We start from the raw sequence: 25946 nt of genomic DNA, 5'->3' as shown, positions 1-25946 counted from the left end.
GTCTACAGAGTAGGAATTTGATATATAGGGTATTTGGAACTGTAACACACTTGATTTGTTTTTAGCTGGCAAAATTGCTGTTATAGGGCCAAAATTGAAAACAAAACAGCTGACTTTGGCAGGAGTAATTGATTAAACTTGTTTACATGCACAAACTAACATTCGTAGGTTAAACTTTATTTTATAATAATAATTTATCTGGGTATGGCTCAGAGGCTATGGAGAGTTGTAGGTTTCAGTTTTGATACTGGCTAATGGCACCCAAGTCATTTTTTTTATACTTTTGATCTCACTACTATATATTAGGTTCAATATAATAATTGATAGGGAATTTTCTCTATGAAAATGTAATCTGAATGAATTAAACTATCATATTTAAGCGTATTTTACGATTGAGCAATGCTGGGCGGCCTGCTAAAATCATCATGAATCATTTATAGTCTTATCCTTCACAGCAAAATAACCATTTTTCAGTTTTTAGAGAGAACTGTCATAAGAGGTGAAAAGGAAGACAATACAAGATGGAGGACGAGAAAAAAACAGGAAAAGAGAATGAAAGAAATAAAATCTGGCTAAATAGTGCCGAGAAAAAAAAAAAAAAAAAAAAAAGAAAAAAAAAAGGGAATAGCTTCCGACCAAAAAAACAGACAACACATATCCATGGGAGACTCTAGCGATTTAATTAGAAATCTTTTTCTGCATTAAAAAAAAAAAAAAAAAAAAAAAAAGGGGATCTACTAAGAAACTGTTACCGCGATCCAAAGCTAAAGGGGAAATAACTCTAATAAAGGAAGTAAGAGTTATTGCCCTTATATAGATGAAAAGAAAAAGACTAGAGAGTTCCAGGGAGAACAGACAAGACGGCGACTGCGCTAACACGCGCATATTGTGCTGTAAATATAATTCGTGTTTTGACTGGAAGAAATAGTATTTAACTAAAATGAGCTTGTTTACTTTTTATTCAAATATTCCTTGACTCAGACAACTCATTTCTCCAGACACAACATAGTACCCATTGCATTTATAAAAATTATACACACTTCAGAGAATTTGAATGACCCCCCCCCCCCCCATGTAAACCCAACAAGAAAATTTGACACAATAAAGAATGTTGTCTCTTACCTCAATACGGATGACAGCAAAATCCATAACGGGCGGTTTGAAGATAGTCGCATAAGGATCTTCCGTATCTTGAATGGGAGAGAAAATTGCCTTTTGCGCTGGTCGTCCAGTGTAGTCCAGCATCTTGCATAATGTATGCACATCCACATACTTGACCGTCAGACCAGCACGGACAACATTATCAGAACAGGCCATACACTCCATACAATCTTTAAAAAAAGACGAACAGTATATTAGAGTTGGAGGAGAAAACAAAACATCTCAGAGTAGAAGAAAGAGAATGCATATTTATATTATAGTTCTGTCTGTCCGTTTCACCTTTTCTCAGAAACTACTGGGCCGATTTCGCTGAAATTTTGTATATGCCTTTGTTATGATGATGTGTAGTGAACTAAGTATTATGGTATCTGTTTGATTTACAGTAAAGGATTAATAGGGATTTGTACTTAATGCAAAAATGAGCGCAAATTTAACCATATTCAACCGTCAATATGGCATAAAGCACTCTATGACTTTTGGCCATTTTTAGTAAAAGTCTATTCTATTTTTCTTAAAGTCCTTTTAAATTATCAATTCACAACTTATTTTCAATATAGTTTGGACTAGCAAGGTACCTGGCGTTGCTCGGATGTTTGGAGGTTTAAAAGAAAAAGAAAGTGTTAGTAGTTAGGCAGGCTTGAACCTGTGATGTGGTGACGGAAAAGAAAGTGTAAGAAAACGTGACATCTTACCGCTATGCTACGAGGCCATAGGAATTGAAAAGCGTTCAAATTTAGCGATGTCAATCGAAAACTTGACTTGCTAAGTTAATGAGTTCATGCAGGTGCAGAAATGAAGGTTGGCTGAAGGCCAGTTCAACTTTTCTGCAGTTTCATTTATTTGTTTCCCAACACTTGAACGCTTTTCAATTCCTATGGCCTCGTAGCATAGCGGTAAGATGTCACGTTTTCTTACACTTTCTTTTCCGTCACCACATCACAGGTTCAAGCCTGCCTAACTACTTCCTTCACCCTAAAATGACCAGTTTTGTACAGGGAAGGGGCAGCAAAAAATTGTTCCTTCATTTTCCCCTTTTCTACGACTACTGCGACGATGATGTCATGTTTGACCTAGAAAATGTTGATGTTAGTTCAACTTGCTGGTTTTTTAAACGTTTCATTTTGTCAGTTCTTAGTTGTTTGTCGCCGGTGTAACATGTCAGATTTTTTTTTTCTGCCTTAGCCTCGAGGCATTGGGTTCAAGACTACCTCCTAACCCAAACTTTTTTTTTTTTTTTTTTTTTTTTTTTTTTTTTTACACCTCTAAACACGCAACGTTTTTTTTTCTTTTAATTTAAACAGGGTTATTACTTCGCTTATTCTTTAGCCCCCCCCCCTACACACACAGCGTTATTATCTTAAGATTGCAGGTTCAATCTCCGACAGGGTTATTTATGCCATTTTTTTATGCTTTTCGCTGTTTTTTTTTTTTGTTTTGGTTTTTCCATTTTTTTTAACATCGTTTTCTTTGATAATATTTAAACAGGCTTATTACTTACACCCACCTACAAACACCCGGGCAATGCCGGGTACTCCTGCTAGTCTATATATATAAAAGCGAAAATGTGTGTATGTATGTTCGATTTTTGTGTATATCTGCAAAAGGCTTTTTTCGTCGGCCTTCTCGCTCGGCTCGCTTCTTCTTAAAACTTTTTATATCACGTCTAAATGATAATATCTACGACTTAAGAACAGGGGTCACGTGTGTATTTAATTTGCCCGACTTTCACGTGCTATTTTTTCTAGATATTTTGATTGCCGTATGTTTCTTTCGCTTTTCAGTATAAAACAAGCGAAAACTGGCTTGCAGCTGCGTCAGGTTTCAAGGTCAAACATCACACGACTTAAGTTTCTCGCACCTGTTAATTTAATTTTATAAACATTAGATTAAGATGCTTTCCATTCCTCTTCTCTCGTGGTCGAGATGGTTAGGTCCCAGGGTTATTTTCCATTTTGTTTCCACCTCCACGTCAAAGGTTCGGGGTTCAACCCTACTTTCCTACTAATACTTTTTTTTTTCTTTTACACCTCCAAACACTCGGCCAACGTTTTTTTTTAAAACAGGGTTGTTTTGATCACCCCCACCCCCAACACACACACCTACAAACACCCGAGCCATGCCGGGTACCTCCCACTAGTATATATATAAAAGCCAAAATGTGTGTTAATGTATGTGTGTATGTCTGCATTTTTTTCTGTATGTCGGGGGGGGGTTACTATGTCTTAGAATTTTTATATACTCCTTAGATTATAATATCTACGATTTATGAAACGACGTCGTAAATATCTTTTATTTCAGTGACTTTTATCTTATAAAATTCTGTGAATTTGTTTTCTCTATTACTACTACTACTACTACGGCGTGATGTTTGACCAAGAAAAACCTGCGTTTTTAAACATTTATTTTCGACTGTTCTCAAGCCCTTGCCTTCGTGGCGTCATGCTAAGGTCATCAGGCAATTTGGGTTTGAGCCTACCTCCCTCCCAAAACTTTTTTCACTGTTTTTTTTTTTTTTGTTTTTCTGATTATTTTTAACAAGTTTAACATCGTTTTTTTTTTAAACAGGATTATTATTATTACTTCACTTACTATTTAGTTTCCATTTTGTTTTGATCTACCCCCCCAATACACACACCTCCAAACACCCGTGCAACATTGAGCCCCCCCCCCCTCCGCTAGTCTATATATATATAAAAGCGAAAATGTATGCGTGTGTGTGTGTGTGTGTATGTATGTTCGCTTTTTGTGTATGTCTGCTTTTTGTGTATGTCCGCAAAAGGCTTTTTTCCAGGAGGTTCTCCGGGGGGCGGGGGGGTTGCTCATTCTTAAAACTTTTTATTATTTAATTAGCCCGACTTTGGAACATTAAATATTCCACATTTTTGGATCGCCGCATGTTGCTTTCGTTTTTTGGTATAGAAAAAGCGAAATCGGATTCGATTGGCCGGACAAATTCTAAAAAACTATCCCGCAGTAAAAGGATTTGACCTCATTAAAAACTGCGGAAAAGCGTGATGTTTGTCACTTTTTAATCGGTCTTACATTGCTACTATCGCCGTAGCACAGATGTTCAGGCTCAGCCTATTGGCCTCAAGGCTTCGGCTCGAGCTTACCTGCCACCTATCTCCCTCCCCATTTTTTTTTTTTCCATTTTTAATATTGCTGTTTTTTTGGTTATATTTTTTAACAAGTTTAACATTGTTTTTTTTTTTACATTTAAACAGGTTAAAGTTCCGTTTTTGTTCTGATTTACCCCCCCCCCAAAAAAAAACACACACACACCTACAAACACCCGGGCAACACCGGGTACCCCGCTAGTATTATATAAATCTCAGCTGTCTGTGTGTGTATTAATATGTTTGTATGCCTGCTAAAAACTTGTCATCCGCATCGAACAGGTACAAACCTGGTACCGTTAGAAAGAGTGATCTCTCGGAAACACAATATCGAAAAATGTCATTCATTATTTCATGTAGAAATATCGTTTTGTTTGAAGGTGGGCGGTAAAAACCTTGCTTTCGATGCTGTTTGTTAATTGTGCATGCGCGAATGATTGTTTCATTTTAAAAAGCTAAATTTGCAAAGTCATAACATCTGTGTTGTCGCGGTCCGGTTGGTAACATGTTTGCTTATGAACTTAACTTTTGTGAGTTCAACTTTATCCCTGTAATGCCCCCTATCCCGAAAAATCTGTTTTCACCATGACTAATGTTAGTGCAAAGTTAAAAAAAAAAAACAAAAAAAACAAAAAAACCAAAAAAACTTCAGAGTGGTTATTACGAAAAGTACAAACATACAAACAGAAAACAATAAAATTATCGCTTGATAAATTTTAATTTTTTCATATAATTATTTTTCTATTCGATCAGTTTTCGAAATTTTTGGTATTTTTACAAATTTTAAAATGACACTTAAGTACGTAATAGTGTTATGTAAAATGCATTTTTGGTTGTTATCATAATGCACGAGCACCTATATATATATTTCATGAAAACAATTGGTTTAAAAAATAAAATGGTTGAATAAAAAGATTAGGTGTCTCCTTCTTTACTTTTAAAATAAAAATAAATTTTCACATGTGAATTGAATTGTGAATTGCACATGTCTATTGAAGCAAGTCAGATGACACCCATACATTCACTTTTATTCTATAGATAATATTTTGTGTCAACTACAAACATCATTTAGTCCCGGGCAAAGCTGGGTCAGGTCAGCTAGTTAAACACTTTTTTTTCAATATTTTTGTCCACATTTTTTGGTGAAAGCAATTAGTTTATAAAACACAACGAGCGATAAAATGTGAAAACAGCTGCAAAATCGTTGATGAAAATGTTACCTCCAGATAAATAGGCATGTGGTAAGTTGGCGTCAAGGAACATGGCTTGACCTGGTTGGAGAGTAATATGATTCAGGAAATACACCGCGAAACATCCAACATCTCCTGGGAATTCTCGGTTGAGTTTTAACAGGACTTCACCATTATAAGGAGAAATGTCTTCACCTTGTTCCTCTGGAGAGAGAGAGAGAGAGGAAAAAAAAAAAGAAAAACAGAAAATAAATGTTGTGGCCCTAGAAAAGGGTTATTAAGGAAAATTGAACAACAAGAGTTAGGGTTAGGGTTAGAAAGAATGTACCGTACAAGAAAGTGAATACAAAGATTGTTGGTATTTCTGACTGTTGCTTAGTAGTTTCACATTGACTACTCAGGTGCTCGTCTGAGCTCCAATCTATGGTTCCCCCCTCGCCAAACTTTCGTCTAGCTGAAAATTTCCCCCACTCTTTATCTGTGCCTAAACCTAAATGTAAATTCCATAAACAAAGTTTTTTTTCTTAGAACTGCACACCTGTGGAACTGTCTTCTGTTTGCCTGCTTTCCAGCTGACTACAATATGGTTGTCTTCAAGTCCAAAGTAAACAAGTTCCTGATGAGCCGTTCCACTCAAGTTAACAAATTTACAAAATTTCCATTACTAATGATTACTATATTGTCCAATTGACTACTGTACTCTCTTTAATCATTATCCTTGAGTGGCCTCTGGGCCTTGATAAGTGGTGATGCCTATGTGAAAAAAAAAAAAAAAAGTACCTACTATGAAAATACCGATGAAGAAAGACAAGTGGAACCACATACAAATGACCTTCATTTATTTATAGATAACGGATCAAAACGTTTTTGATAAAAATAGAGGTAGAGTAGAACCCATAGCATAGCGGATAAAGTAGTTGGTAAAATTCAATTGTAAAGTTACATTCTTCTGTAGGTTGAAGGTTCAATCCTTGCTGCGGATGACATGCAAAATATAATTGCTTAGGACTTCTATTCAGTCATGGCTGACAGAACAAGAACATGCCCCCCCCCCATGAATTAAATAACGGGTTCTGTTCAAAATTCCGTGCAAATTTCAGAGTTCGACAAAAAACACACCTGAAGAAGGTCAGAGGTTACATCTACCGAAACGTTATGCGAATAGCACCCAAGATGAGAACAATAGTCCAAAGAATCCAAATAGTACGGATTATCAATCCTCATCTAAAAAATAATATGTATTGATCCATTTCACAGGTTGGGTCGCAATGACTTTCACACAAGAGAAAAAGTACTGACATTAAGGATGGAGAATTATTAAAACACATTTTTTTTTTTTTTTAAATAAAAAAAAAAAACAGGATGTAAGAGTGCCATCTTACCCATTTCCATAATTTTGGCAACCCATTTCCGAAGTTCGCTGTTCAGAATGGTCTTTTCACGCATCATCATGGATTCAAACGCATCTTTCATTGCAATTCTATGTAAGGGCATGTCAATGGATTTGCTGGCTGTGATCAGTTTAACAGCTTTTTCGTTACCAACGACATTGCGGAATTCAGGAATATCTGAAAATGATAAACAAAACAAGTCTTTTATTGACTGGAATCTTGAAGAATCGAAAAATTGGAGATGTTTCAGTAATGAAAACACCATAGCTTTTGTAAAGAAGGATTATTTGTAAAATTTATTATGCGTGATAGGTTAAACTAAAAAGAAAATGAATACAACACGACCCATCAGCATCATACATAAAGTTATTCTGTCGGATTTTTCAAATCAAACCTAAACAGCACTAAAGCTGATCAATTACACTTTGCTTTTTAATTTGTTATTAAATTAATATTTAAACAAAAAAAAAAAAAAAAAAAAAAAAAAAAAAATGGTTCTTGTCCAGAATTCACTGTACATCAAAAAGCAAAAATAAAGAAAAAGATGTATACTACGATGAAATGAAAATATCATACTCCAAAAATCATGTAAATTGATCCAGTAGTCTTATTGTTATAAAGAAAATCATTTTTTATGAGTAAATGAAGAGTGTCTGTCAAGTCTGCGATTTTTAAAAACAATCTAAAAAAAACAAAACAAACAAAAACAAAAAAAAACAAAACAAAGAAACAAGTGAAGCATGTATCGTCCCACATGACTGCACAGTGAACGAGGCATAAAAAAATGACTAAGTTCAGTATTTGCCCCTTCCCCCAGTTTAGACCCAAGTTCCCAGGGAATGTCAAATCCTGGTGAAAATGAACAAACAGTGCAGTTCTAGGCCTTAACATATTTAAATTTGAGTTCAGCAACATGCAAAACTGCTAAATGGACATACACAGAAAATTTTGGACAAATATGGTAAAATAGTCCCCAAAATGGAGTGTGTTTATTAACCCCAAAAGAGCCCCTGGGCACATCCAAGAGTTATCACGAAGTATAGACAAACAAAATTATATAGAAATCAGTTAATTACAACTTTTCAGAAAATTTTATAAAAATCCAAGGCATCAATTTTTTTTTAATAAGCACAAAAGTGTCAACTTTAGCCATTTTAACCCGAAAGGCACCCTTCAGTGGGGCAACCAGAGTTTTCCCAGAAAATCTATTCTGTTAATTTTTTACTCATATCATGTTTAATGTTTGTGCAAAATTTTTAAAAATTACAAGATGTAGTTATTGAGAAAAGTGCGGACAGACAAACGGACAAAGGTGAATTTGTCGGGGGATCAAAAAGATAACAATAATGCAAATTTGCAACATTTATATTGTTATGTTTACAAATTTCCATTAATCGTTTAAAAATGATTTTCTTTATAAAAATTAAAACTACCCGATCAATTTATGTGATTTTTGGAATCTAATATTTTTTGTTTCATCAGACAAACTTTTCTTTTTGTTTTTTTTTATTAATATAGAAGGAATTCTGGATAAGAACCTTCTTTTAAAAAGACAAAAACTAAATATTTTCATAAAAGAAATTGGTGTTCCATTTAGAGTAAGGCAAGAAAAAAAACAAAAAAAACAAACTTTTTGGCTGCCATTAAAAACAAAACAAAAAAGTCAATGGCATCTGAGCACACCCATTTCTCTAACAATCTACAAATCATAAACGTCAGAGCTAAAGTATGATAAAGTTCATGAAAAAAAAGTATGATAACTGACCAACTGAGTAGCAGAAACAATTTGGGAAGCAAATGAGTGATTAAATTAACCCCCCCCCCCTCCTTATAAAACTACTCCCCACCACCTTTACTCATGTGCGAACTGAAAACAGACTGGGCCAAACCTAAAATAGATGTTAGATGCATTTATTACAGCAAAAAGAAAAACAAAAAGCAAAGTCCAGTAGCGTTGTTGTTCAGATGGGAGAAAAAGCTAGAAAGAAAAAAGAAAAAGAACAAGAAAGAAAAAGAAAAAAGAACAAGAAAGAAAAAGAAAAAAGAACAAGAAAGAAAAAGAAAAAAGAAAGAAAGAAAAAGAAAAAGAAAGAAAGAAAAAGAAAAAAAGAAAAAGAAAGAAAGAAAAAGAAAGAAAGAAAAAGAAAGAAAGAAAAAGAAAGAAAGAAAAAGAAAAAAGAACAAGAAAGAAAGAAAAAGAAAAAAGAAGAAAGAAAGAAAAAGAAAGAAAGGAAAGAAAGAAAAAAGAAAAAGAAAAAGAAAAAAGAAAAAAAAGAAAGGAAAAAGAAAAAAGGAAAAAAAATGAAAAAAAAAGAAAAAAAAAGGAAAAGAAAAAAATTATTCGTAATTTAAAATGCCTTTTGATAATTGAACTTCAATTTTAATCCCCACCTCTTCCTTTGCAATTAAAACGGCACCTACTTGCAGTTGTTATTGCTGACCTATTATACAAAAGAAATTGTGCATGTGTGACAGACTAGAACTCAGAAACTGCACAAGATACACTTAGAACTTTACATAGTATTACATAGCATTCAGTATGATTCAGTCTGGATTATGGTAATATATAAATCCTGAGTTTATATTATATATATATTTATTTACAAAATTTATATTCCTTATAACATTGTCCAAATTGTTTCTCATAACAAGCTCAATGAAGTTATATTTCTGGCTTCAGAGCATACATACTGGTTAGCTGTATTCCAATGACCAAAGGAAAGAATTGATCAAAACTCATAATTTTTGTTTAGGTTTTTATTCTTATTTTAACAAATGCCTATATTTTCTTTTTTTACCATCTACAGCGTGTTTCACAGCCCATAATGAAACAAAACATTGTCTTTAGTCTATCTGGCTGCTCATCAGGGATGATCAAATATCATTTTTCACAAAAATTTGATAGTCTTTGATGAACAACCAGATGACTGCAGAAATGCGTGCAAGATTGTAAAAAATAAAACAGTTATTCATCGAAATAAAAAATAAAATAATGAAAGAAATAAAGTATTGGTATGTCAGACAGATTGATGTAAATATGTTAGATTTTTGCGTAGATTTGAAAATATAGCGTAGTGGATAGATGCGTTGAATCTCTATGGTTCCAGGTGAGCACCGTCTGAAGATAGCAGTTTCAATCCTACACAAACCAGGCCAGAGGCTTAGTTTGTCAAAACGTGATGAGACTACAACTATGGAAAGCAGTAATTGCTGGGGATATAGTTACAAGACACAACATTCCTATCCCTTCACGGTTAATCCCCTGAAGAAGGCCAAAGGATGAGGTGGCCAAACATGGTGAAACAACAAAAATCTATGAAGATGAGGATAACAGTCTGAAAAAAAAAAAAATAAATAAATACACAAAATTACTCATCCTAAAGGATTCCAATAAAAAATATATTAAAAATATATCCTCCCAGATTGTAGAAAAAAAAACCTTTTTCAATTTTGGCAAAGTGAGATAGATAGTTTTTTTGTTTTTTTTACAAGGGAGTCACCACTTCTCAAGACCCGAAGACCACTCGAGGATAAGGGTTAATGAATGTAAAGTGGTAGTGTAGTAATCATTAATGGTGTAGATTGGGTAGAATTTGGTTATTTAAAGGGACGGCTGAACAAGAACTTGTTTACATTGGACTTGAAGGCTACAATGTTGTAATCGACCGAGAAGCAAGCCAGTAGAACAGTGTTCCATAGGTGGGCAGTTTTAGGAAAGGAATTTTGTTCATGGAATCTACATTTAGATTGAGGCACAGATAGAGAGTGAGGAAAATTGTTGATAGTGGTTGTAGCTAGTTGAATCTTTTTGTGAAAGTTTGGCAAGAGAGGACCATAGATTAGAGCTCAGATGAGCATTTGCCATGAAAATAACGATAGAGCAGAGACAGGCTTGCAATGTCTCTTCTGTGTGAAAGAGATTGCATAGAAGAGAAAATGGCATCATCTACTAGGTTTCGGACCCGGTTTTCAACTATATTAAGGCAGAATAGAGCGTGCCAAGCAACTCCTGCCCAAGAGTACTCCATTTTAGGATGTACTTGGTTCTTATACAGATAGAGGATTGCACCGGCAGTGGGACACCTACTGGAGTGGTAGAATGATCCAACCATTTTCCCAGCAACCTTGGCAACAGATTTGATGCAGGCCTTCCATTTCAGATCAGGAGTGAAGGTCAGTCCCAGAGCTTGTCAAGACATGATGCTTCCCCAATGGAAGTCCTTTGTGAAAATTCAGAAAGCTCAAACTTTTGGAAAATTTTAACAAAAGGGGGTCAGACATCAGTTCATAAATATTCCAGGTTTTCAGTTTCTTTTGAGTATTTTAAAGTTTTAGAAGTCATAACATGTGCAGAACTTCCCATTTGTAAAATTCAAATATCTCAAATTTGCACTGAATTAGAATCCTAGTCATTAGACACCAATTAAGCAAGTATCAATATGTCAGATAGATTGCTGTTTGTGTCTGACTTTGAAAATGAGACATACGCAAGATTTTCATATAGATTTAAGTTCCTATGTTAGGATGAAAAGGTAACACAAAAAATATCTTCTCACATAGCGGGAAAAAATCTTTTCAATTTTGGCATGGGGAAATGGATAGTTTTAGGTAAAAAGTTTTTTTTTTTTCTTTTTCTCTCTTTCTCTCTCATATCGACAAATATCAACTTACCTTGTAAATACTTGGCAACTTCTTGAATGACACGGAATCCGCACAATCCTTGGAAAGGGGTGAGAGCAATGGCAAGCTCGGGTTTATGGTTAGCATCTTTATACAAGTTTGGATTTTCCTTGTTCAAAATCTCAGCATGGATCTAAAAAAAGGAGAAAACAGAAATTTAAAGAAACTGGAATCGGTCAAGTAAACATTTTGATTTAATTTTATCAAAGGCATTTGGGGGGGGGGGGCAAAAACCAAGAGATTATGTTTCTGAATTTTTGAGATAAGGATTTGATAATTCGTATCACTTGGATTATTTAGACTACTGTTCTCATCTTGAGTGTTATTTGCATAACGTTTCACAGTCAATGTAAACTTCAACCTTCTTCAGTTGTATCTTGTCAAACTCAGGAATCTTTCTGTTGAATTCTTGGAATCTGCTCGGAATTTCGAATGGAACACTTTATTTACTCCATGGGAGTAACATGATCTTATTCTGTCAGCCACGACTGAGTAGAAGTTCCAAGTGATTTGCAATTGTATTTGGAGTGTACCCTGCACTACAACTGAATTTTACCAAGTACTTTATCCACCTCATTATGGGTTTTTGTGGATTAAATAAAGCGTTCCATTCAAAATTTCATAGTTTGACAGAAAGATTCCCAGAGTTCAACAAGAGACACCTAAAGATCGGAGGTTACATTGACCGAAACGTTGTTTCAATAACAATCAAGAAGAGAATACAAGTCAGAATAATCCAAATGTTATGTTTAGAAAAAAATATTAGTTTGAAAAGGAGTGGTTCATATCGGTTCTTGAGAATCAGTTTGCTAATTACAAGGCTGCCAAAAAAAAAAAAAAAATAAATAAATAAAAATAGTGTGCACTTTCTACTCTCTAAACTTTAAAAAAATTGTTACATGACACATAACCATAAGAAACAACATCATGTTGAATCATGATTCATATTAGTCGAGGATATGTTCTCGACAATCAGTTTGGCAGTGGCCTTACTTTCTGTCGGGCTGAGACATAGTTCTGCGAGTCCACCATTCCAGGCTTTACCTTTTCGCATGAAACGCCCCTACCAAAAATGCCTATGGAGCGGCTCAGGCACTTTCTGTAAACCAGAGTATTTCTCCTTGTGCACTGGCTTTTCAAAACCTTGCCTAACATTGTATCTAACCTCCTAGAGAGAAGATAATTTGATTGCATACCCGCCGTCAAAAAAAGTTTTTCAAAAATATATATGCTTCGCCAATGATAAATGTATATACGTATATTAGCTATTAATTGTGCAACAGAGTGTGGTTAGCAGCTGTATGAAGTTACATAACGGCAAGGAAAAAGAAAACATAAAAATAATGTGCACAGACTGAGGATCACATTTGAGAGGATTACGATCATGTTAGGGATATGGATGACGTAACAGCCATAATGAGAAGTCACGCATGGCCAGAGAATAAGGAATAAAGATATTTTCTTAAAGCCTGAAGCAGCGAGTTGAATTTCTTTCCTATTCCTTGTTTTTATCTCCTTTGCGACGGAGTCCACAACGTGTTGGGTCCCTACATATTAATACATGTGTAAAGGTGTGTAACATTAAAACAGACTTTCAAGATTTAAATGCAATGGACTGAAGAGCATGTATAAATTATTGTTTAATATATTTTTGTTCTTGTTTTTTTTTTTTTAAGGGAAGTAGTGTTTGGTCAACACTGCTGGGAAGACACGATTTAATATACTGTTTTGATTTTAAATCCCAGAAACGGTATTTCATGGTAAACAACTGACGATCCCTGAAATAACACTAACAATATTGTGAATTCATGAAAGCATATCATTACAATGATTACAGGAAATTAATTGACTTACTGTTATCCCTTTTATGAACTGAACAAATTTTAGCTGCGATTTATATACAAATTATTTGAAAGTAATTTTGAAATCTTTAAACTAATTATTAGAAAGCAATTTCTGGCTTGAATTAAAGTTTAAAAGCAGAAGTAAAGGGGAATAACTTGTTTTTGCAGTTCTTGCAGAAACATCCCCCAACATAAAGTGCCTGGTATTCTCGAATGGTCACCCATTTTAGTACTGAACAGGCTCAATGTTGCTTAACTTCGGTGATCTAATGAGAGCTAGGGTGTAATAAGTGTGGTTATGCCAAATATAGTAAGACGGTATAAATAAAGGTACATTTTTGCTACTAAGAAAAAAAAAAAAAATATGTGTGACCTTTTCGTATCAGGGTATCATTTTATCAACTCTGCAGACTTAAGTTAAAAAAATAAAGTAGCATAAAAACTGTGGTAGCGACATTTTTGTTTAGGACAAATCAGACGTTTGATCAATAGAAAAAATGAAAATAACAAGCCACGCGTGCATGCCCCCCCCCCTGGTGCTGCATGTGAGATGACGCCACAAAAAATAATGAAGAAAAATGATGAATGTGAGAAGTGTGAAGGGTCAACGTTGCCTTCACATTTTTGCCAAGTTTCAGTAAAATCTAATGGATGGATCAAACACTATGGGGCAAAAAGTGTCATTTTTGGGTATTTTTGACCTCCTTTGAGCCCCTGAGGATGTCGAATCCCAGTGTAAATGGATAACGGTGCAGTTTCAGGCATTAGCACATGTATATTTGAGTTGACCACCGTGAAAAACCACTATATAGTCAAACAGATCAAGTTTTTGTTGAGAAATATGAAAAAAGAGCCACAAAAAGGGACTTTTTAGTACTGAAAGTCCTTGGGGTGCAAACCAGAATTTTGCCAGGGTTACCCATACTGGATTTATATTAAGACCAATGGGTTCCACGTTTAGGCCAAGTTTCAGAAAAATCTAATGGATGGATCAAAAGTAATGGGACAAAACGTGTTATTTTTTGGATATTTGAGGGCATTTTTGACCTCTTTTGAGCCCTTGATGACAACGGGAATTTTCACAAAATATTTTTTTTACTGTGCACATCTATTTAATGAAATACAATTTCTGACAAAATTTCAGGAAAAACTAATGGACTGGCAATCGTCTGGACAGACGGACGGACGTCACTGAAAACAGACTTCCTCTCCGATAAATCGGGGGACACAAAATCTTACAATAATCTCTAAGTTATTAGAAACAAGAAAACCATACAAAATCTTAGACGTTATGTGGTTGATCTCATGATAAACATGGGGTTGCTTTAGATGATATCAATTATCGAACACATTTGTTTGGTGTTCATATCAATTATCAAACACATTTGTTTGGTGTTCATATCAATTATCAAACACATTTGTTTGGTGTTCATATCAATTATCAAACACATTTGTTTGGTGTTCATATCAATTATCAAACACATTTGTTTGGTGTTCATATCAATTATCAAACACATTTGTTTGGTGTTCATATCAATTATCAAACACATTTGTTTGGTGTTCATATCAATTATCAAACACATTTGTTTGGTGTTCATATCAATTATCAAACACATTTGTTTGGTGTTCATATCAATTATCAAACACATTTGTTTGGTGTTCATATCAATTATCAAACACATTTGTTTGGTGTTCATATCAATTATCAAACACATTTGTTTGGTGTTCATATCAATTATCAAACACATTTGTTTGGTGTTCATATCAATTATCAAACACATTTGTTTGGTGTTCATATCAATTATCAAACACATTTGTTTGGTGTTCATATCAATTATCAAACACATTTGTTTGGTGTTCATATCAATTATCGAACACATTTGTTTGGTGTTCATATCAATTATCGAACACATTTGTTTGGTGTTCATATCAATTATCGAACACATTTGTTTGGTGTTCATATCAATTATCGAACACATTTGTTTGGTGTTCATATCAATTATCGAACACATTTGTTTGGTGTTCATATCAATTATCGAACACATTTGTTTGGTGTTCATATCAATTATCGAACACATTTGTTTGGTGTTCATATCAATTATCGAACACATTTGTTTGGTGTTCATATCAATTATCGAACACATTTGTTTGGTGTTCATATCAATTATCGAACACATTTGTTTGGTGTTCATATCAATTATCGAACACATTTGTTTGGTGTTCATATCAATTATCGAACACATTTGTTTGGTGTTCATATCAATTATCGAACACATTTGTTTGGTGTTCATATCAATTATCGAACACATTTGTTTGGTGTTCGTATCAATTATCGAACACATTTGTTTGGTGTTCATATCAATTATCGAACACTTTTGTTTGGTGTTCATATCAATTATCGAACACTTTTGTTTGGTGTTCATATCAATTATCGAACACATTTGTTTGGTGTTCATATCAATTATCGAACACATTTGTTTGGTGTTCATATCAATTATCGAACACATTTGTCTGGTGTTCATATCAATTATCGAACACATTTGTCTGGTGTTCATATCAATTATCAAACACATTTGTCTGGTGTTCATATCAATTATCAAACACATTTGTCTGGTGTTCATATCAATTATCAAACACATTTGTTTGGTGTTCATATCAATTATCGAACACATTTGTCTGGTGTTCATAACAATTATCGAACACATTTGTCTGGTGTTCATATCAATTATCGAACACATTTGTTTGGTGTTCATATCAATTATCGAACACATTTGTTTGGTGTTCATATCAATTATCGAACACATTTGTCTGGTGTTCATAACAATTATTGAACACATTTGTTGGGTGTTCATATCAATTATCGAACACATTTGTCTGTTGTTCATAACAATTATTGAACACATTTGTTGGGTGTTCATATCAATTATCGAACACATTTGTCTGTTGTTCATATCAATTATCGAACACATTTGTCTGTTGTTCATATCAATTATCGAACACATTTGTTTGGTGTTCATATCAATTATCGAACACATTTGTCTGGTGTTCATATCAATTATCGAACACATTTGTTTGGTGTTCATATCAATTATCGAACACATTTGTTTGGTGTTCATATCAATTATCGAACACATTTGTTTGGTGTTCATATCAATTATCGAACACATTTGTTTGGTGTTCATATCAATTATCGAACACATTTGTTTGGTGTTCATATCAATTATCGAACACATTTGTTTGGTGTTCATATCAATTATCAAACACATTTGTTTGGTGTTCATATCAATTATCGAACACATTTGTTTGGTGTTCATATCAATTATCGAACACATTTGTTTGGTGTTCATATCAATTATCGAACACATTTGTCTGGTGTTCATATCAATTATCGAACACATTTGTCTGGTGTTCATAACAATTATCGAACACATTTGTCTGTTGTTCATATCAATTATCGAACACATTTGTCTGTTGTTCATATCAATTATCGAACACATTTGTCTGGTGTTCATATCAATTATCAAACACATTTGTTTGGTGTTCATATCAATTATCGAACACATTTGTCTGGTGTTCATATCAATTATCAAACACATTTGTTTGGTGTTCATATCAATTATCGAACACATTTGTCTGGTGTTCATAACAATTATCGAACACATTTGTCTGGTGTTCATATCAATTATCGAACACATTTGTTTGGTGTTCATATCAATTATCGAACACATTTGTTTGGTGTTCATATCAATTATCGAACACATTTGTCTGGTGTTCATAACAATTATTGAACACATTTGTTGGGTGTTCATATCAATTATCGAACACATTTGTCTGTTGTTCATAACAATTATTGAACACATTTGTTGGGTGTTCATATCAATTATCGAACACATTTGTCTGTTGTTCATATCAATTATCGAACACATTTGTCTGTTGTTCATATCAATTATCGAACACATTTGTTTGGTGTTCATATCAATTATCGAACACATTTGTTTGGTGTTCATATCAATTATCGAACACATTTGTTTGGTGTTCATATCAATTATCGAACACATTTGTTTGGTGTTCATATCAATTATCGAACACATTTGTTTGGTGTTCATATCAATTATCGAACACATTTGTTTGGTGTTCATATCAATTATCGAACACATTTGTTTGGTGTTCATATCAATTATCAAACACATTTGTTTGGTGTTCATATCAATTATCGAACACATTTGTTTGGTGTTCATATCAATTATCGAACACATTTGTTTGGTGTTCATATCAATTATCGAACACATTTGTCTGGTGTTCATATCAATTATCGAACACATTTGTCTGGTGTTCATAACAATTATCGAACACATTTGTCTGTTGTTCATATCAATTATCGAACACATTTGTCTGTTGTTCATATCAATTATCGAACACATTTGTTTGGTGTTCATATCAATTATCGAACACATTTGTCTGGTGTTCATATCAATTATCGAACACATTTGTTTGGTGTTCATATCAATTATCGAACACATTTGTTTGGTGTTCATATCAATTATCGAACACATTTGTTTGGTGTTCATATCAATTATCGAACACATTTGTTTGGTGTTCATATCAATTATCGAACACATTTGTTTGGTGTTCATATCAATTATCGAACACATTTGTTTGGTGTTCATATCAATTATCGAACACATTTGTTTGGTGTTCATATCAATTATCGAACACATTTGTTTGGTGTTCATATCAATTATCGAACACATTTGTTTGGTGTTCATATCAATTATCGAACACATTTGTTTGGTGTTCATATCAATTATCGAACACATTTGTCTGGTGTTCATATCAATTATCGAACACATTTGTTTGGTGTTCATATAATACCATAAATTGGACAGAGGAGAAAAAAAAGTGCGGGGTGAATGTTTATTAAACGACAAAGAATTTGTGCGAGTTGCTTGCTAAAATTGTTTATGCGATTCAAAAGTCACAGCTATATCGCGTAACTGACACTTTGATACTTGACTCTAGAAAATTTTTATATAAACGCCACAGTGTTATTAATGAGGGTCAAAATGGGTCTAGTGTTGGATGCACGAGGTAGCAGATCATATGCTCCTGAGAGAGATTGAACCGACCAAAATGAATTGACAATGAAAAAGCTAGCCTCAACAGATAGAGTAGATTGTGTCACACACCTAATCCACCCAACTTTAATACGGGTTAAATGATAGAGTTGTATTATTTCTTCCTCTCATTTTGAGATATTTTGTTTTACACATACGTCTCCCCTAATACTCACCAATGTGAAAACCATGATAATCACGGCCAAGAGAACATAGAATCCACAGAACGCACTACAATGGGAGTTGCAATGTGTTGGCAACAGGAAGTGCGTGACTTTTGCATCACATTCATATCAATTATTGAACACAGCATTTTTTGTTGTTCAATTACTATAATTTTTTTTAAATCCTTGTTAATATTTTTCCACTAAAAATTGAAATAAAGTTCAAGATACCGAAAGAGGCATAAATAACTGCAAAAGCGGGTGGCAGTTTTTGGTCAGCCTCATACAGGGTGATCCCCCCCCCAAAAAAAACGGGCCCCAACTCTAATAAGGCCCCGTTTCTTAGTGTTTTGTCTGAATGAAATGAAACTTTGGTCATAACTAGTTTATTATATTCAAAACATCACATCAAAACACTAGGGTCTTTGGCCTTTTTTTCTCCATTGACTGTAAAATGCTCAGAAAAACAATTGAATGTCCTGTTTTTTTTGGGTTACCCTGTACAACAATTGTTGATCTTCATTTCATGAAGTGTGTTGTGATTTGCTTTTTTTGTGGGTCATAAGACCTGTTACATTTGAATGAACCCATGTAACCCAAGACGCACCACCATTTTCTGAAACTTCATGCTGGGACAAGGTGAATTAAAAAAGAAAAATAGCAGAAATAATGATAGAATTTTACACAAATTTCAAAGTGGGAAAAATTCCATCTTATCGGCACGTTTTAGGTGACTTTGAAAGCCGTGTTTTGGTTGTTTTTGTTTTACGGCATATCAACCCTTTTCAGGTTATTTAATGCTGAATCCAGTGATTTTGAAGAACAATTTTTTAATAAAGTATATTTGTTTTTTTTCAAGTCAGGGTCCCAACTATGGGTTGAATAGAAACTAACAGGTACTACCACTCCGGGTCAGAGTGGACCTGGGAGCAATGACAATTAAAGGGTACCTCTACACTCCCCAAAACCCGCAAGCTGGGGCCTCACCATCGGATATAGTTTAAGGTCTAATGATTACTATATTGTCCAATTTCTACTGTACACTCTTTAACCCTTATCCTTGAGTGGCCTCTTGGCCTTGACAATGTGGTGATGCCTATGTAAAAAAAAAAAAAAGGTCATATCCAGGATCAAAAGTCGTTGCAAATTTCAAAGTGGGAAATATTCCATCTTATCGACACGTTTTAGGTGACTTTGAACGTCGTTAGAGTTGAACATTTGCCGTCTTTTAAAAATAAACAAAGAAATGTTTTCTACAAAAGTTGTGACTTTGAAGGAGAAGATGACTTCATGAAAGCTTTTGGTACTTGTCCAAAATTCTTACATATACTAAGAAAAAAAAAAAGAAGAAAATCCAAGAAAAATCTGCATTATCCATGTACCGATAATGAAACGAAGATATATTCCAAAAATCACATAAATTGAGCAAGTAATTTTATTTTCACAAAGAAAATCACTTCTAAGCAATTAATGAGAATTTGTAGTCATTAAAACAAAAAAAATATTCTTGCAAGTTTGAATTGTTGATGAGTTATCTCCCTTTGTTTCTTAATATTTTTTTCAAAATGGCGGGTGAAACAGTCACTCCTTGGATACTCATAAAATTTGATTTTCTTTATAAAAATAATACTTGATCAATTCATGTGATTTTGGAAATATATTTTCATTTCGTCATGAGTACACACATCCTACAGATTTTTCATTATTTTTTTTTTTTTTTTTTTTTAAGATAGAGGGAATCTTGAACAATAACCGAGATTTTTTATAGAAGATGCTCAACTGAGTTCTAATCTCTGATTCCCCCTTATAAGACATGTACAGTAAGAACTTGCCTTAGTACTACAATTGCAAAGAACAGAGAAAAGAAAGTTACAGTTGAGCCCCCAGATCGAGAGAATGTTATTGAAAGGTTCTGCAGTAAATATGCACAATACTGCATATCCAGTAGGGATGCCAAAATGCATGCTAAAAATGACAAGTGGGAAAAATATCTGACTTGTGGTTAGACCAAGAAATCAGCTAACTTTTTGAAATAATGTCTTCTTGGATACAAGGATCCATGCTGTGATTTTGAGCCACTTGAGAATTTGCTAAAGTTATGTTCACACCAGATGCAAGGACGCAGGGTTAGTCAGGTTTTTTATACCCATAGACAGCCCAGCAAGACTACTTCAGCTTTATCAATTGTTGATCTAAGTGATATATGCATATTTCTCTTTATCTGTTTGTTCATTTGACTTTTTCTTGAAAATTATTAGGCTGATTTGGCTGAAATTTTTGTATGGACCTTTGGTATGATAAGGATTAGGGATTAATAAGAATTGGTATTTAATGCAAAAATTAACACAAATTAACCACATTCAACTATCAATTTAGCATAAAGCACTCGTTCCAAGTCAATTGGCTATAACTTTTGCCAGTTTTTAATGACAGAATGGGCAGAAGAGGTTTCTGTGATCTTTAGAAATAAATAGGCCTTAAACTGAGGCTTTTTTGTGTTCCGTTAAAAGGTATGTTTATCCATGTTTGCAAGTCTATTGTTGGTAGAAAAGTCGAACGTCATTGTAACTTTCAAATAAGACGCTGTTACTTGTTTTAAACTTAAAGTGTGATCTTGCTTGAAAGGGAGATCACTTTGTTACTGGAGTGATTGACACTAGAAGATCAAGCACTGAATTCGGACAAAGACAATGAACAGACAATCACGGCCTGTGCAGTGAACACACACACACAAACCCAAGTTCAGTATGATATTGAAAAACCAAAAACGAATGATGTAGTTAATAGAACACCAGGGACTCAAAGATTTATGTGTTCCGACTTTTTTTAGACGAAGATTGATTCTTTGGATTATGGTTTTCATCTTAAGTTTTGATCAATGTAACTTCCCACCTTCTTCAGGTGTATCTTGTAGTATATCCTGGGTAGACACGGTAATTGATATATATATATATATATATATATATATATATATATATAAAACGAAAATGTGTGTGTGTGTGCGCGCATGTGCATTTTTCTGTATGTGCGCCAAAGGCTTTTTTCACCGGGCTTCTCGGTCGGCTCACTCGTTCTTAAAACTTTTTATATGCTGTCTAGATAATAATATGTACGACTTAACAATGGGGCTCGCGTATGTATTTAATTTGCCCGCCTTTTAAAAGCTATTTTTTTCCATATTTTTAGATCGCCGCATGTTTCTTTTGCTATTCGGTATAAAAAAAGTGAAACTGGATTAGAATTGGCCGGTTGGTCTCCAGAAAGCGATGTAAACGTTTGGTCAATGTCGGCTTTTCACCGTCATATCAGACGATTGCTTTCATTTGGATAACACTCCTCTAATAAACGGGGGAGTTGCTTTTCATCTCATTTAAAAACTGTTCCACAGAAAATGTTAACTGCTGAATAGCCATTGCTTACGTTGTCGTTGTAAATCTTAACTTAAATCTTAACTCTGCAACTTCTATTTGACCTCATTAAGCGGGCACCTGTCAATTCTACTTAAATAAATTCAAACGTCTTTCACTTACTCTTTCTTGCTGGCGGAGCGGTTAACGTCTCACGTTTTTTTTTTCCAACTTTGCCTCAGGGCTTCGGGTTCAATCCTAACTACCTACCAAACTTTTTTTTTTTGATTTAAGAGCACACACACCTCCAAACACACGGGCAACACCGAGTAGCCCCGCCAGTCTTATATAAATAGAGATTTTGTAGGTTTATCGCAATTTTTTACCCCCCCCCCCCAAAAAAGACAAAGTTCAAATCAAAGCAATGAGTTTTTATTCACACCACCGCAACATCAGCTGCACAGAGCCTCGATATAACAATATGGACAACAGACTTTTTATTTAAAAATAAAAACAAGCAAAATAACTATAAAAAAAAAAAAAACGAAGCAAAACAACAAAACAAAACAAAAAAACAAAAACAAAAAACAAAACAAACAAACCAACAAACAAAACAAAACAAAAACACACACAAAAAAAAATTAACGATTTCCTTTTCTGATGATCGGTATTTGATGATCTGAGATTAATAAGTAAAAAAAAAAAAAAAAAAAAAAAAAAAAAAAATTTTTTTTTTTACTAAAACAGTTATCTCTTAACAGGGTTTAAAAGACAATTTTTTTGTTGTTTATTAATAATTTTAAGTTCATTTATACTTATTATTTCATTTTTAAATCCAAGTTTGATGAAAGCAACAATCTCTTTCGAAAATCTAAAATTAAATCTAGCTTTCCTAAATTTCATTGAACGCATTCAAAAACAAGCAGCAGCAGCAGCAGCAGCAAATGTACCAATTAAGGATAAGGCATGGCCAACTATGATAATATATACATGTATGTAATATGTATAGTAGGCCATGGATAAGGTTAGACAAGGTTAAGTAAAACATAACCAGTTATAGAGTTTCAATGTTCACCTCTAATATTTAGACGCCACATCAAAAGCGCCAAAAGAATGAGAACGGTGTACATTACACTGGAAAATGCTGTTAATGGATTGGATTCCGGACAGTATTTCTTGAAAAGATGAAAGTCTGTATAGGTGATTTTTTGGTTTCGTCTTACATTATAGCTATTTCAGGAATTCCCTTCATTTGCATCAGTTTATGGTAAAGAAAATGGATATACAACCACTATTGCATAACTCTTTCTTCAGTTGAGTTTGTTTTTGTCTGAATTTCAATCTTGTTTTTGTTGTCATTTTCTTGAAAAGTTTCTTTTCAAAAGTAAAACGAAAAGTTTTTATTTCAAGTCAAGAAGCCAGTATCTTCAGACGGGGAAATAGGTGAGGAGAAAAAGGGAAGGGGCTCGATTTTACTTTTTTATTTTGGGCTTCGCAGAACATGATTAAGTTTTGGAAAGAGAAAAAATAAAAACCAAAAAACTTTAATGCACAGTGCATTTTAGGTCAGGTAGCCAATATCTTCAGATAGCCTAATCTGGTCGCACATCTTTTTTCATTTGAAGATTCATATGAATTATGGTTGAGCAAACTGACAAATCCATAGCAGGTGAACTTATGCATACGATGTACAATTTATTTAAGTAAAAGGAAACTGTTTATATTATTTGGATTCATCAGACTACTGTTCTCATCTTGAGTGTCATTTTCATAGCATTTCAGTTGATATAGCCTTCAACCTTCTTCTCAGATGTATTTTGTCGAACTTGGGAATTTGGACGGAATTTCAAACAGAACCTTTTATTTACTTCATGAGCATGCTCTTGTTCTGCAAGCCATGACTGGATAGAGGTCCTAAGTAATTTGCAATTGTATTTTTCGGTTGTCCACACTGAGAGTTGAACCTTCAGAAGAATATAACTTTTACAAAAAAACATTGTAAAAAAAAAAAACCCCAAAAAACACTCAAGATGAGAACAGTAGTCAATGAATCCAAATAACCAATCTTCATCTCAAAAATTCAGAAACATAAAAATAAACTGGTTTTCGACCATGGTTGAAGGTGATCCAAAGACTCCCTTTCATTAGCTATAACTGCAAAATGTAGAGGAGGGCACCACTCCTTTCCAGGATTACTCCACTTACCCTTGATCCTCACTGTAGGATCCTTAGAGTTTAGCTTTATCCTGTGTCAGTTTTTTTTTTCTAAAAATAATCATTCTGGATTCCAAATGGAACCCTCTATTTAATCCACGAAACAAACACTCGACGCAGAATGACAATTCTCTGCCATAAGACCTGCACCATATCGGTCCGACAAACACGTCAATGCCGAACTTGCTCCCAGATAACATTTCTGATGCAGCGGATATACCAATTGTCAGGCTCAATGCGAATGTTCAACGAATGCCACGGACATTGAAAATCTACAGCCATTTAACAAACCTGGCTTGAAGGAACTTTAGCACCAGGGGGAGATGTAGGAATATATCATCTCCATATATTAATGACATCCTTTTTATTACAGATTGACTGATTGGCCTTGCACCATCCACTGATCCTACAAGATGGAAAGCTCAAAAGTAATCTGGAGACTAGAAAGTGGACCTTGGGTTTACTTTCAGTAGCCTCATAACAATTGCTCTGCTTATATTGTTTAATCTCCTTACTCTCTATATTAATAAAATAGTAATGCCTTTCCCCAACCACTTTCGGCATTATAGAATAAGTAAACACTTCCTATGCACAACTTTTACATTCATTACTTACAGTTACTACTAAAGCATTTTCCCAGCACACAATATAAAAAATTTTATCTCTATTTAATAATTCTTATTTTTTCATATTGGACGTACTCTCTCAGAGACGTAATCCCACTGAGAGAGTAGCAAAAGCTTTCACTTTAATGCAATTCACCCCTCTTCCCTAACCTTAAGTCACTGCTTCCTTTTATCAATAGGTTAAATTTTTCCAAATGTAGTCGGTTTATTATTTGACTTTGTATATATTAATATTTACTATATAATACATCAACTGGCCAATCCCCTTATTCTTACTGGTTTAATGGAATGACAGTTTAAACTGAACCTTGCAGTTCACAATACATATTAAGACTGCATACACTTACTTTTAAGAATAGCAGATCATAAAAAAACACCAGCATGACTTTGCATACAAATAGCATGAAATAAACTGTTTTTATATACATATCGTCTTATTAAATTGGCCTTCTTTACTTCAATTTGGAAATACAATTGGATAGACTTAGAAATCACCCTTGCCAACACACATAAACTAGACCTAATACAAGCTCTAACATTTACATATTTCATTCGTACCATTCTAAACAAACCCCAACTATCAAAAAGTGGCAGTAGCCTAAATGAATCAAAATAATATCAACTGGATTTCTTTGCTTCCTTAAGAACATATGATTTTAAGCGACTACAGACAACCTTACAAATTCACCATTTAGTTTTCAATCATGTTTGATGGAGGGCATCTATAATAACACCAAACAATTAAAAAAAAAAAACAAAAAAAAAAAAAAACAAAAAAAAAAAAAAACAAAAAAAAAAAAACGAAATCATGTTGCAAGACTAAAATAGGAAATCTGGAACGTACAGAATCTAGAACATGCAACTTTTTTAGGGATAAGATTTTCAAATTAATTTTTAATGGTATTTCTTTTTATTACATTATTAGATGGAATACAAAAAATAGAATGTGTTACTTTTTCTTCCTTAAAAAGATTTTAAAGCTTAATTAATTTTTTTACATTATCTGAGTTTATTACTTTGTTAGAAACAAAAACACACTAGTAATAATTCTTATATAATCTGAGTTTTTTACTTTGTTAGAAACAAAAACACACTAGTA

General features: G+C 33.7%; 1 protein-coding gene across 3 annotated transcripts in view; it reads right to left on the bottom strand.

Moving 5' to 3' along the window:
• LOC145297741 (mannose-6-phosphate isomerase-like) overlaps nt 1–25946 on the bottom strand; it is a 137561-nt gene that overhangs the window by 3356 nt on the left and 108259 nt on the right. For all 3 annotated transcript variants that reach the window (XM_080143965.1, XM_080143964.1, XM_080143966.1), the window contains exons 4-7: nt 11530–11671; nt 6850–7035; nt 5498–5671; nt 1123–1331 (exon numbers count right to left, since the gene is read on the bottom strand). In XM_080143965.1, coding sequence (XP_080000091.1) covers nt 1123–1331; nt 5498–5671; nt 6850–7035; nt 11530–11671 — 711 coding nt within the window. The remainder of the gene's footprint in view (nt 1–1122; nt 1332–5497; nt 5672–6849; nt 7036–11529; nt 11672–25946) is intronic.

The sequence above is a fragment of the Euprymna scolopes genome, chromosome 18 (genome assembly GCF_053919585.1).
Source record: "Euprymna scolopes isolate OS-2025 chromosome 18, ASM5391958v1, whole genome shotgun sequence".
Classification (NCBI taxonomy): domain Eukaryota; kingdom Metazoa; phylum Mollusca; class Cephalopoda; order Sepiida; family Sepiolidae; genus Euprymna; species Euprymna scolopes.
Note: the sequence above shows the minus strand (reverse complement) of the source record. Positions and strands in the feature narration are given on the sequence as shown.